Consider the following 12,479-nt stretch of genomic DNA (forward strand, 5'->3'; position numbering starts at 1 on the left):
AATTGTTTGTCTGAGAAAGTCTTTATCTTTCACCTTTGAAGGATAATTTTTCAGGATACAGATTCTAGCTTGGTCTTTTTTTTTCTATCAACACTTAACATGTTTCATTCTACTCCTCCTGTTTGCAGGTTTCTAAGCAGAAGTTTGCTCTAATTCTTACCTTTGCTCTTCTTTAGTTAAGGTATTTTCCCCACTCTGGCTTTTTTTATTTTCAAGATTTTCTCTTTTTGATTTTCTGGAGTTTGAATGTGATACGCTGAGGTGCAGATTTATTTGGCATATATCCTTGGTGTTCTCTGAGCTTCCTGGATCTGGGCTTGGTGTCTAAAATTAATTTTGGAAAATTCTCAGCCATTATTACTTGAGATCTATCCTCAATTCCTCTCTCTTTTGTCTCCTTATGGCCTTGCCATCACACGTATGTTACTCCTTTTGTAGTCATCCCACAGTCCTTGGATTTTCTGGTCTGTGTTTTTCTTCCTTTTCCCTCTTTGCTCTTTAGTTTTGGAAGTTTCTGTTGACCTGTCTTCATGCTCACAGATCCTTATGCTGGCCTTGGCCAATAGATGCCGAGCCCCTTGAGTGCATTTTTCTGTTGCAGTGGTTTTGATTGTTAGCATTTCCTCTTGTTTCCTTCTTTGATTTTCCATCTTTCTGTTTACACTGCCCATCTGTTCTCACATGCTGTCCACCTTTTCCGCGAAAGCCCTCGCGTATTAATCCTGGTCATTGTAGATTCCTGATCTGATCGTTCTGAGATCTCTGCTATAGCTGGGTTCTTATGCTTTCTCTGTGTCTTCAGACTTTATTTTTATCTTCTAGGCCTTGTAATTTTGTTGCAAAAAACGATTTTAAAGACAAGAAAACTGTCCCCCTTATATGCCACCATCTTAGAGGTGCTCCCTCGTAAACTTTGTACATGTTTGCCTCTCTCCTGAGTTGGTGTGCTTTCCCCCCGTATCACAGCATAAGCGTGTCCCCGTCAGTACCACATTTGGGTGTGTAATGGTCTGTTAGGTGGGTCCTGACCTAACAGTTCCCCTGTTGTTGGATACTTTGGTCTGTGAGGTTTTGGTCTCTGCTGTTCCCAGGAGGCTGCTGGGCAGGTTTTCTTGCTATAGCTTGTGGACAGGGCTGCTGAGGGAGGCCGAGAGGGGCAGTGCCCAGGCCAGCTTCCTCCCCTGCCTGCCCCAGCCATCCTGATGCTACTGAGGCCCGGATCGGAGCCCAACTAATGGTGTCCTGTGGCTGCACACCAGCCAAGCGGATGTCCCAGAGAGGCCCCAGCCTGGCATCTGCTAGGACACATGTGATCCCCAGGCCGCTGGACTGCCTCTTGGTCAGGGTGTGTGCAGACCCTGTGTTGGCCGGGGAGGAGACCTGGCACCCCAGATGTCACCACTGAGGCCCGACCGTGAAGGGAAGGCTTGAAGGCCTCAGAGACTGGAAGGATCTCTCACCACCAGGCTGCGGAGGGAGGCTCAGGTGGGCGGGGCATGCTGCTCAGGTGACTCCCAAGGGGAAGTGGCGTAGAGGTTGCAAACTGCCCGCCAGCCCCAGCACAACTGTTGGGCTCGTGATGTTGGTCCACGCCGGTTTTCAAAAGCAGTTCCATTAACTGTGATATATGAAACTCAGGAGATTTCGCCTAAAGATGTGCATTTGCAGATTTTCTTGAGAAACCAGGGGATCTGACAGTGGTCAGTGCACATCTGCAGGGTGCCCGATGGGCCTATGCTGCCCTCTGCTGTCATACCCTCTTCTCTGCTCCTGGCTGGGCTGAGTGGGGACCGCGCCTCTGTTCCCACACCTGTCCGCTCCCTCCCTGTGGGCTGCGTGCTGTGTCCCATGCACAGATGGTCAGGGCCTGTTTGGCAGGTTGTCCTAGATGACCCCCAGGTCCCTGCTGTGCAGAAACATGGTTGGTCTCTGGGGGCCTGTGAGCACAGGGGCTTCTGAGGCCTCCCTCCTCCCTCGGGGCCCCAGAATAGCACCAACCATGATTTGTAGAAGGTGTGAACATGGGCTGGGTGGGCCCCCTGTCCACACTGGGCCTCAGTCTCTCCATCTCACAGATGAGTGGCCTGGACAGGATGGAGTTTTGCTAAGCGTCCTTTCACTTCTCATTCCATGGGAACCTTAGCTTCTCACCCACTGGAAACCACTCTCAGAAAGTTCTGGCCACTTACCACGAGCATAGATGAGCACTTGCACTTGATCTGCACGCTATACAGGTTTATTTTTGAGAGTCAGAAGAGTATTTTTTAAAGACCGCACGTATAAGAGTTTAAAAGGCTCTGCTTTGAATCGAATCAGCTTATTGTGATTATAGTTGTTCTTTAAATTTTTTGAAGGAGGACAGTAATATGCACACACAGGAAAATATTCAACAATCAAAAACTTGTCTCCAGTGATGAGTCTGTCCCTTCCCTGCTGACCACCAATCCTCAAGAGATGGCCACTGGGGTCAGGTTTCTGAGTCTTCCCAGAACATTCTGGTCACAGAGGAGCATGTTTATGCATTTCTAACAGTACCCAGCCAAAAAAAAAAAAAAAAAATGGGTGTGCACCATATACACTGCAACTTATGCTCTTTGTTGAACAGTATGTCCTAGAGACTGTTCCGGGTCAGCACGGGAAGGGCCAGTGCATCCTGGAGACTGTTCCGGGTCAGCACGGGAAGGGTCAGTGCATCCTGGAGACTGTTCCGGGTCAGCACGGGAAGGGCCAGTGCATCCTGGAGACTGTCTTGGGTCAGCACGGGAAGGGCCAATGCATCCTGGAGACTGTTCCGGGTCAGCACGGGAAGGGCCAGTGCATCCTGGAAACCGTTCCAGGTCAGCACGGGAAGGGCCAGTGCATCCTGGAGACTGTCTTGGGTCAGCATGGGAAGGGCCAGTGCATCCTGGAGACTGTTCTGGGTCAGCACGGGAAGGGCCAGTGCATCCTGGAGACTGTCTTGGGTCAGCACGGGAAGGGCCAATGCATCCTGGAGACTGTTCCAGGTCAGCACAGGAAGGGCCAGTGCGTCCTGGAGACTGTTCCGGGTCAGCACGGGAAGGGCCAGTGCATCCTGGAAACCGTTCCAGGTCAGCACGGGAAGGGCCAGTGCATCCTGGAGACTGTCTTGGGTCAGCACGGGAAGGGTCAGTGCATCCTGGAGACTGTTCCGGATCAGCACGGGAAGGGCCAGTGCATCCTGGAGACTGTTCCGGATCAGCACGGGAAGGGCCAGTGCATCCTGGAGACTGTTCTAGGTCAGCACGGGAAGGGCCAGTGCATCCTGGAGACTGTTCCGGGTCAGCACGGGAAGGGCCAGTGCATCCTGGAGACCGTTCCGGGTCAGCAAGGGTAGAGTTTGTACTTCTTGGCATTCCATATATTTACCTAAGCTTTTCATGGATGGACACCTGGTTGCTGCTGCTATAAATGTCCAGGTCACTCCTGCACCTGTGTACCTGGGCATTTCTGGAGGAGGACCGCAGACAAGGGTATGTGCACTTTCTGTCAGCTGCTCCCACCCCAGAGGCTGTGCCACTGTGTTTCTGCTGAGGACACATGAGGATGCTTGTGTGTGTGTCACGCCACCACGTCCCCTGCAGCCCCTCAGGCTGTGCAGCAGATGGGTGGAAAGCTTCTCACAGTTGGGTTGCATATCTCACTACGGTGCTGTTGCATTTCTTCCCATGTTTAAAGGCCACTTGTGGTTTTTTCTGTGAAGTATTTAGTTAAAGTCATGATTTGAATCACTGGTCAGGCATATTTTGTGTTTTCCCACCTCTTCCCATGTGGTCCCGGCAGGCTCAGGCCCCTCCGGGCCTCAGTTCCCCTTGCACATGGTGCTGAGGCTCTCAGGGTGGAATCAGCAAACTCGATGGACAGTCGCTGCCCAGCAGCGTCCCGAGCGGGCCCTGCTCACTGTGTGTGGCCTGGGGGCTGTCATGGCCCTTCTCGCACTGTGGTCCATCCGTTCACATGGAGAGGGTCCTGTGGCACCTGGGCCAGTGGCTGACTGCTAAGGGACTTAGCTGCTGTCGGCACAGTTAGGGTCTCAGGGACTGTGTTGAGTATGGCACAGGGCAAATGGCCATCTTGAAGCTGAGTGATGACCAAGTTGTGTCCCCATGGCTGCTCCCTGTGGAAGTTGTTAATGACCAGTTTCTGGGCATCTCTGGAGACCCGGAATGGGTCAGCAGGCAGGAATGGGGGGAGCAGAGCAGTCCTGAAAGGGGGCGGCTTGACATGGGGTGAGGTTGCCACGAGGGAGAGGGCAGGAGGAGGGAAGGGAGTCACTGTGGCCGGTGATGGGCGTTCAGGACACCCCCACCATGCCTTCTGGTACTCTCTGGCTGCTCACACCTGCACACAAGCGTCTGCTGGCCTGGCCCTCCCCCAGCAGGCCCTCCAGGGGACACCCAGCAGCCCTCAGCCGTCCCCAAGGTGGGTGTCCCAGCCTCTCTGCGGGGCGCACAGCTCAGGAGGCCTCTGTGCGGCCCCAGGACCTGGGAAAGATGGGAGGAGCTGAGCTAGGGAGGGGCGCTGGGAAGCCCTTCCGGCCTTCAGAATAAAGCAGGACCTTGCTGCCTCTCACAAAGGGAATGCGTGCTCATTTTCGGAGAGTGTGAAAAGAAAACAAGCTTGCCGTCACCTGGAGTGAGGCGTGGGGAGCCCTCCTGGGTGCAGCTGTGCACCAGGCTATAGTTTTAGTGTCTGCAGCTCTTAAATGTCTAAACCCAAACACGTGTGTGAGCTGAGTTTGAACGGCTGCGTAACATTTCCGCTGTGAGAGCGCAGCGTGCCCGGGTGTCTGACCTCCTGGTGGCGGGTTTGCTGCTCCTGATTTCTGCTATTTTAAGTAATCATGGACGACCCACTTTGCGCGTCAATCTTGTGTGCATTTCTTTTTGCCTTAGAACAGGTGTGTAGGTGTGGAGTCCTGGCCTGGAGAGTAGCAGCAACCTTTAGGAAGCTCGTGGCCGTAGCTCAGGAGGTGCCCTCCCACGTGGGTCCTGCCACGGCAGGTGCACACCCAGCACCTGCAGCCCCGCCCGTGTCGTGACAGCTCGACATTGCCACTGCTGAGCTCCCGGGAGCCGCATGAGGGCAGGCTGTGCCCACCCCTCCCCGCTGCAGTTGAAAGGGGCCACTGCTCTCCCCCCCGCCCCCCCCAGGCTCCTCCTGTAATTTAAACAGTAAATGTCAAGACAGGGCTACAGAAGTTGTGGCTTATGTTAAATCAACACTCTTGACAGCAATAATAGGAAAAGCCATGATGCAATTTAATTGTGGGTTCAGGACATAATTCATAAACCCTAGCAGTGTGGTGTGGGGTGTCAAGGCTGGGCGGGAGCTCTGTGTGCAGGGTCCTAACCCTGGGTTCCACAAAGTCTGCAGGCTGGAGGGCAGAATGGGTGGGGGGGGGGGAGCCCCTTGGGACGATCTTGGAAAAGCCCCTTCCTCCCTGGGCCCCTTGTTGCCATGAGGGCCTCATAGCCAGAGCAGCTCCAAGGGGCACATGTGGGTTTTGCAGGAGGAGCCGAGAGCCCAGGCCTCCCTGGGGAGGACAGCTGCTCTACGGAGTGTCTATCGTCCCCTCCGCCCCTCAGGGCCTCCTCTTGGCCTTCTTCTTCGCTGTTTTGTCCCCCGCGCCCCCCACCTGCTGTCTTTCTACTTATTGGGCTCTTGGCACCCCATCAGCTTGAACCTGTTTGGGGCAGACTCTGTGCCAGATGTGGGGTCACTGGTGGCTCAGGTAAACCAGCCTCCAGCCTCATGGGTCACACGCCTTGGAAATGCGCCTTCTGCCTTCTGCCCTCAGTGGGTGTCACCGCTGGCTTCCAAGACAGTGGTCGAAGGAGCTCTGACAGGAGCACAGGCACACATACGTGTACACACACACACACACACACACACACACACACACACGCAGGTACACTCTTGGGCATACAGCACACACACACACACACACCACCTATATGTACACGCACACCCGCAGATGCATGTACACACACCCACATGCATGTATACATGCAGACAACATATACACATTCGCCCACTCATGTACACATGCATACACACCCCCACACGTGCATGTACACACATGCATTCATGCACACCCATGCATGTACATACTCAGGCACACGTACACACTCACCCACACATGCATGTACACACCCACGTGTGCATGTACACATATGCATGCACACACTCACCCACATGTGCACACACACATGCATGTACACACTCAGGCACATATGTACACACCCACACATGCATATACACACACATGCATGTACACATTCAGGCATGCAACACACATGCACACACACCCCCACATACACACACACCCTCATATACATGTACACACACCCACACAAAGCACACATGCAGCCCCACGTATACACACACACTATGCATGTACATACACACTAACATACATGTATCTACCCATGCATGCACACACCCCACACATGTACACACATGCACACACCCATGCCTGTACACACTAACATGCATGTACACACCATGCTCACATGCATGTGCACACATGTATACACTCACACACAAGTACATGCACAGCACCACACACATGTGACACCAGGCACACATGTACACACACACACAGTCTCACACACACAGACATAATTTTGTTTTGGGTTCTCCACCAGAAGGAGCTGTGCACACCTTGTGCTCCAATGTGTGTTTTCCACTTCAGGACACACTGGATTCTTTCCTCCTCAGCATGTAAAGATGTACTTTGTTCTTCTGAAGATGGTCCGATGGCATCCTGGCCACACAGAGCACCGAGCACATGGTGACGGGTTTGTTTCCTTGACTCTCAGTGTTTGTGTGGCCACACGCCGAGTGGCCAGCCCCAGCTCTGGCCTGTGGCCCATGGCCCGTGGCTCTTGGTGTGTGGGGCCTCGGTCTGTGTCCTGGATGTGCATTGAGCATCTCACCCCAATGAGAGCCTCTGGCTGGGCCTGCGGCCTCCGCTCCTCTAGGCTCCGGGCCTGGGTCCATGCTCCGTGCTGCCTGTCCTCTCACTCTGCTGTCACAGCACTGCCGCCCTGCGCCCCAGGGGCCTGCAAGTTGTGGAGATGCTCACTCCCGGAGCCTGTGTCCTGGGGTCCCAGGAGGGAGGGCAGGGTCAGCAGGGCCTGAGGCCATGTCTCAGGTATGCTCCTGAACCCACGCTCCAGCCTGCTGCCCACCACCTGGGTGCCTGGCCTCCCACCAGGGCCGCTGGGGCTAGGTCACCTGGGTGGCCCCCGAGGCCCCTGTCCACCTGGGGATGCTGCTCACACAACAGACAGATGATGCCGCCCTGTGGCTGCCCTGTCCCTGCCGCTGAGGCTGTTCTTGTTCTGTTATAGAACCGATGTCCTAGGGTCTTATCCTGTGAACCCATGACACCCCTCCAGCCCCTGGTTTGCTGTCTCTGTCCCGCTCCTGTCAACTACCCTGCTCGCCTCCTCCCTGTGTCCTCCTGTCCTCCCCTCCCACTTCTCCCTCCCCCCTCCCCCTCACTTCTTTTTCTCCCCTCCCTCTCCCCTCCTCCTTACCTCCCCTCCTCCTTCCCCTCTCTCTCCCCTCCCCTTCCTTTCCCTCCCCCCTCCTCCTTCCTTCTCCTTCCTCCCCTTACCCTCCCTCTCCCTTCCCTTCCTCTCCCTCCTTTCCCCCTCCCCTCCCCCCTCTTCCCTCCCTTCCCAACTCCTCTCTCCCTTCTCCCCTCCTCCCTCCCTTCCCTTCTTCTCCCTCCCCTCCTTTCCTTCCCCATCCTCCTTCCCCCTTTCCCCTCCCCCTTCCCCTCCCCTTCTCTCCCCTCCCACTCCCCCTTCCCCTACCCTCCCCCTGCCACCCCCTTCTCCCTCCCTTCTCTCCTCCTCCCTCCCCTCCCTCCCTTCCCCATTGGCCTTCCCCCTTTCCCCCCTCCCCCCTCTCTATCCCTCTGTGCCCTCTTCCCTGCTCCCCCAGGCACCACAGCTGCTCTCACTTGGTTCACAGCTCCCAGCCTCACAGACTTTCCGAGGTCACAGTCTCCGCAGGGCCAGTGTCCCGTCGGACTGCCTTGTACAGATGCCATGTGAGCGCAATGTGGGGACGGGACACAGCAGACCGGCTCTCATCTTATCCACACCCCTTGTCCTGAATCCGTCCCTGGACCTCAGCCGGTAACTTTGAACCCCTGCTTGGGGCTGGAGCATGGGGAGGCTCTAGTGCCCGTTTCTCATGCCCACCTTTGGTGGAGAAGCCGGAGTCAGGTGTCTCCTCACCCCCCCTTGGCACACCAGGCCCTCCTGAGCCTCTGTCCGCTGCAGCTCTGCACGAGCACCCACACGGGCAGGGTCAGGCGAGGCCTCAGGTGTCCCCTTCAGACGCGCGGCAGGACGGAGGGGCGGCGGGCAAGCCGAGCCCCCACATCCGCCCAGCGAAGTCCTTGGGCGCCCAGCTCTTGTCCTGACCCAGTAGCCGTCTCCACAGGGAGGTGATCTCTGAATCAGGGGGCCCTTACAGGGTGGGGGTGGGGGGTGCTGCAGAGGACGTGGTGTGGAGCCCACCTTCAGGCGTGTGCATGTTGGGGGTTTTCTTCCCACTGACCTCTCGGACCACCTGCCGGCTGAATCTCGCCTTGGGCAGGGCAGGTTAATGAGGTGGTTGCTTCTGTTTTGCCTTTAACATGAGGATTGCTCACCTAAGGAGATTTGAAGGCACACACCCGGGGCCTGGGCCCTAGGGAGTCTCCTCCAGACTCCACATCTTTGCTGCTGGCTTTAGGGCGGGGAAAATGCTTGTAGCTTGTCCACAGCTGTTGTTCTTTTAGATTTTGGGGTGATTTCCCCAGTAATTTCTCGGGAGGTACTGGGGAAGCCCTAACTTTGGGGTAATAAAGTAGGCGAGCTGTTTCAGGAGAACTGCTGCTGGGCAGTACACACTGACTGTGGGGTCCTAGGACCCTGAGACACCGGAGTTAGGAGGTGTGGGCTCGCGCGCACACACACAGCCAGGGGGCTGGCTCTGGGACCTTGGTTTCCACACTCAGGTGGCCCTTGTCAGGGTTACAGGCACAGGTGTCAGGGCCCGGTTGGTGGCACATGCCAGTCGTGGGGGAGTTGCTGGCATCACCCATTAGGGGAGAGGCCTTGGCTGTGGCCGCAGCACCTGCCCTGGGTCCAGGCCCTGGGTGGCCCTCCCAGGTGAGGGGCAGCCCCGAGGTGTCTTGGGTGGAACAAGGGACCCACACCCCCACCCCCCACTCTCCCTTTTGGTCTGGCCTCCCTGTGCAGGGCAGCAGATGGCCAGCCCATCTGCGCTCAGGTTGACCAGCACCCCTAAGTGGTGGTGTGGTAAAGAAGGAGCCCCCAGGGCTGGAAAGGGGTGTTGGCACGCACATTTGTGACCCCTGGGCCTCAGCTCCCCCTCCTGTCATGTGGTTCATGCCATGGCCCTTCCAGGGCATGATGGGGCTTCTGGACACGTGGGACCAGCAGGTGGTGATTGGGTTGGGGGAGGTTAAGGTATGCTGAAGTCAGCCCCCATTCCCTCTGCTCTCTTAGAGCTAGGGTGGAGCCCCCTTCCACCGTGCACCTGACCCCTGACCAATGAAAGGGCCCCCGTCTGTGTGGCTGAGTTTGATCTGACCTCAGACATCCTGTGTGCATGGTGGGCTCCTTGTGTGTCCCTAGAGTCTTGTGGCCAGGCAGGAGTACATGATGGGACCTAGGTACCCATGGCCATCCTGGACATCTGTCTGTTCCAGGAGCTGCCAGTGGCAGGCAGCCTAGAGCAGTGTGGACTCAGGGCAGGGACTCCAGGTGTGGACATGCGGTGTGGATGTGGGGTTTGGCCATGAGGTGTGGCTCTGGGTGTGGATAAAGGATGTAGAGTCAGGGCATAGACCTGGGGTGTGGACTCTGGGTGTGGATGCAGGGTGTAGAATTGGCAAGTAGACATAAGGACATGGGGTGTGGACACAAGGTGTGGACGTGGGATGTGCACATGGGTGTGGGTTTGGGGTCCAGTTTCTAGACCCAACGGGACCTGAATGTCTGCAGGGCTCTGCCTCTTGCTCAAGCGCGCAACTGCTAGAGGGTGCGGGTGTTGGGGGCTCACCACGTGCCCAGCCGTGCCATTGCCCAGCCCCTGCTGGCCTCACACCAGTGTGATCTCTGGTCGATGGATGAGCACACTGAGGCCAGCTGACCCAGGGTCCGGGGTGCAGAGCTCCCGCTCCCGGGGGAGGGGGCCGAGTGAGCTGCCAGGCCGCCAAGGTGGGTCTGAGGCACAGGAGGGAGCTGGCTGCCGATAGGGGGTGGGGACAGCGTGGGAGATGTGCCATCGCTCGCTGGGGCACTGGTGGGCAGGGTGGGCTGTGGAGACACACCAGGGGTGATCTGGCTGTTTGCTGTCCCCAAGGTGCCCCCCGCCTGCAGTGTTTCCAGATCAGAGTGTCTGGTCTGGTGCATCTGCCGGGTGGCTGACCCGGTAATGTGGGTCTCGCTCCCCCCTCTCCTGGTGGTTAGTGGGCCGCAGATGTGTTCTTCCACTGGGGAAATGCGCCTCCTGCATGGTTCCTGGCGGGCAGGTAGGGACACTGCGTATTTGCTGCAGGTGTTTTCCGTAGTTAGGACTTCAAAGTTTGCCGTGGGCTTGGAGCTCTCTCTCAGCTCGGCAGTGTCCTCTCCGATTTGCTTTGTGTTTGTTGTTTGTTTGTTTAGAAAGCGAGCAGACAAACGCACCCTCATAGCCTCTCTGGACAGGTTTGTCTTTTACACCCGACTCTTTAGGCCGCGGGGACTTCAGCTCCATTTGTGTTCTGAGGTGAAGAGTGGACTCCATGTGTTCAAAATCATTTGCCAGGGCCTTTCTGGGCTCAGGCTCTGCTCCCAGGATGGTGGCCCGTGGCAGCTGTGGCAGGCAGTGTCTAGGGCCCTGGGGGCTGCAGTGGCTGCGGAGGGTCTGGTGCGCGGAGCGCCCCCCTGGGCCAGGGGGCAGGGGCCACAGTGAGGGGGCGCTTGGGGTCTGGGCAGCAGCCTTACCTGGAGCACCCGGGCTCCTCCTCGTGATGGGGTGAGTAATGGTCATCGCCTCCACGGGGTCGCACGCGTCCAGTACAGTCCTCGATGCTGCCCGGTACAGAGGGAGGGCTCAGCCAGCCTTAGTGATGGCTGGGTGACGGTGGTGACCGATGACATGGGCACAGGCAGGTCCGTTGTCTTTTTGATTGACATAAAATTCACATAACGTGAAACTTAACCATTTTAAAGTGAACGCTTTAGTGGCATTTAGTACCTTCCCCGTGTTGTGCAGACATTGCCTCCACCCAGTTGCAAAATATTTGACCCCAAAAATGGACCCCGTGTCCACTGAACCGTCACTGCCCATTCCCCACCCCCAGCCTCTGGCTCCGCTGGTCGGTCCTCTACCTCCTCCGAGCACTGCATACGGATGGAGTCGTCCCACACATGACCTTCTGTGTCTGGCTTCTTTCACTCAGCTTGAGTTTCTGGGGTTCACCCATGCTGCAGCAGGTGCCAGCACCCCTTCCTTTTCAGGGCTGAGTACTGCTCCGTCATGTGGACGTGCCATACGTGTCATCGATTCATCAGCTGATGGACATTTTGGCCATTGGGATCAATACTGCTGTGAACATTGGTGTTGGAGTCCCCATTCCCAGGTCTTTGGGGCACAGACTCAGGAGTGGGATTGCTGGGGCCTCTCATAATTCTGTGTGTAACCTTTTGGGGGACCGTCAAACCACTTCCATAGATGCTGTGCCATCTTTATTCGTCGCCAGCGATGCAAGAGGATTCTCATTTTACCACATCCCCACCGGCACTTGCTGTCTTCCCCGTGTTTTATTCTTGTGAAAATTGTAGCCGTTCTCATGGGTGTGGGTCGCATCTCATGGTTTTGATGCACATTCCGGTGACTTTAGATGACTAAGGATGATGAGCGTCTTTCCTGAGCTTGTGGGCCGTTTGCATCTCACCTTTGGAGAAATGCCTGTTCAGGCCCTTTGCCCGTTTAATAGTTGATTTGTGGTTCCTTTTGTTGCTGAGCTGTAAAGCTCATTGTGCCTTTTGGACGCTAGTACTTTGCAAATACTTTCTCCCATTCTTTATGTTACCTTTTTACTGTCTTTGTAGTGACCTTTAATGCACGAGAGTTCTACATTTTGATGATACCCAGTTTATTTTTTGTTTTGTTGCTTGTGTTATTGGTGTCCTATTTAGGAATCCATGACCAAATCCATGGTCATGAGGGTGTACCATGTCCTCTTCTTAGAGCTTTACAGTGTTAGGCCTTGTATTTAGGTTGTTGATCCATGTTTAGTTAATTTTTTATATGGTGTGAGGTAGGGATTCAACTTCATTCTTTTGATACTCAGTTGTCCCAGCGCTGTAGTACCACCCCCTGGGACAGGAGCCCCCCATGGGGTCAGGAGGGGCCTAACCCATAGCCCCGAGCTGCCCCCG

At 55.9% G+C, this 12,479-nt stretch overlaps 1 protein-coding gene across 3 annotated transcripts in view; it reads left to right on the forward strand.

Annotated features, from left to right (window-relative positions):
• PHF2 (PHD finger protein 2) overlaps window positions 1-12,479 on the forward strand; it is a 75,938-nt gene that overhangs the window by 23,693 nt on the left and 39,766 nt on the right. The window contains exon 1 of one of the 3 annotated variants that reach the window (XM_086684777.1): window positions 11,598-11,677. The exons of the other annotated variants lie outside the window; for them this stretch is intronic. Coding sequence (XP_086540903.1) covers window positions 11,613-11,677 — 65 coding nt within the window. The 5' untranslated portion in view covers window positions 11,598-11,612. Of the gene's footprint in view, window positions 1-11,597; window positions 11,678-12,479 lie in introns of those variants that run through there. 3 annotated transcript variants of the gene reach the window in all.

The sequence above is a fragment of the Puma concolor genome, chromosome D4, assembly GCF_028749965.1.
Source record: "Puma concolor isolate L17-30 chromosome D4, mPumCon1.1.hap2, whole genome shotgun sequence".
Taxonomy (NCBI): domain Eukaryota; kingdom Metazoa; phylum Chordata; class Mammalia; order Carnivora; family Felidae; genus Puma; species Puma concolor.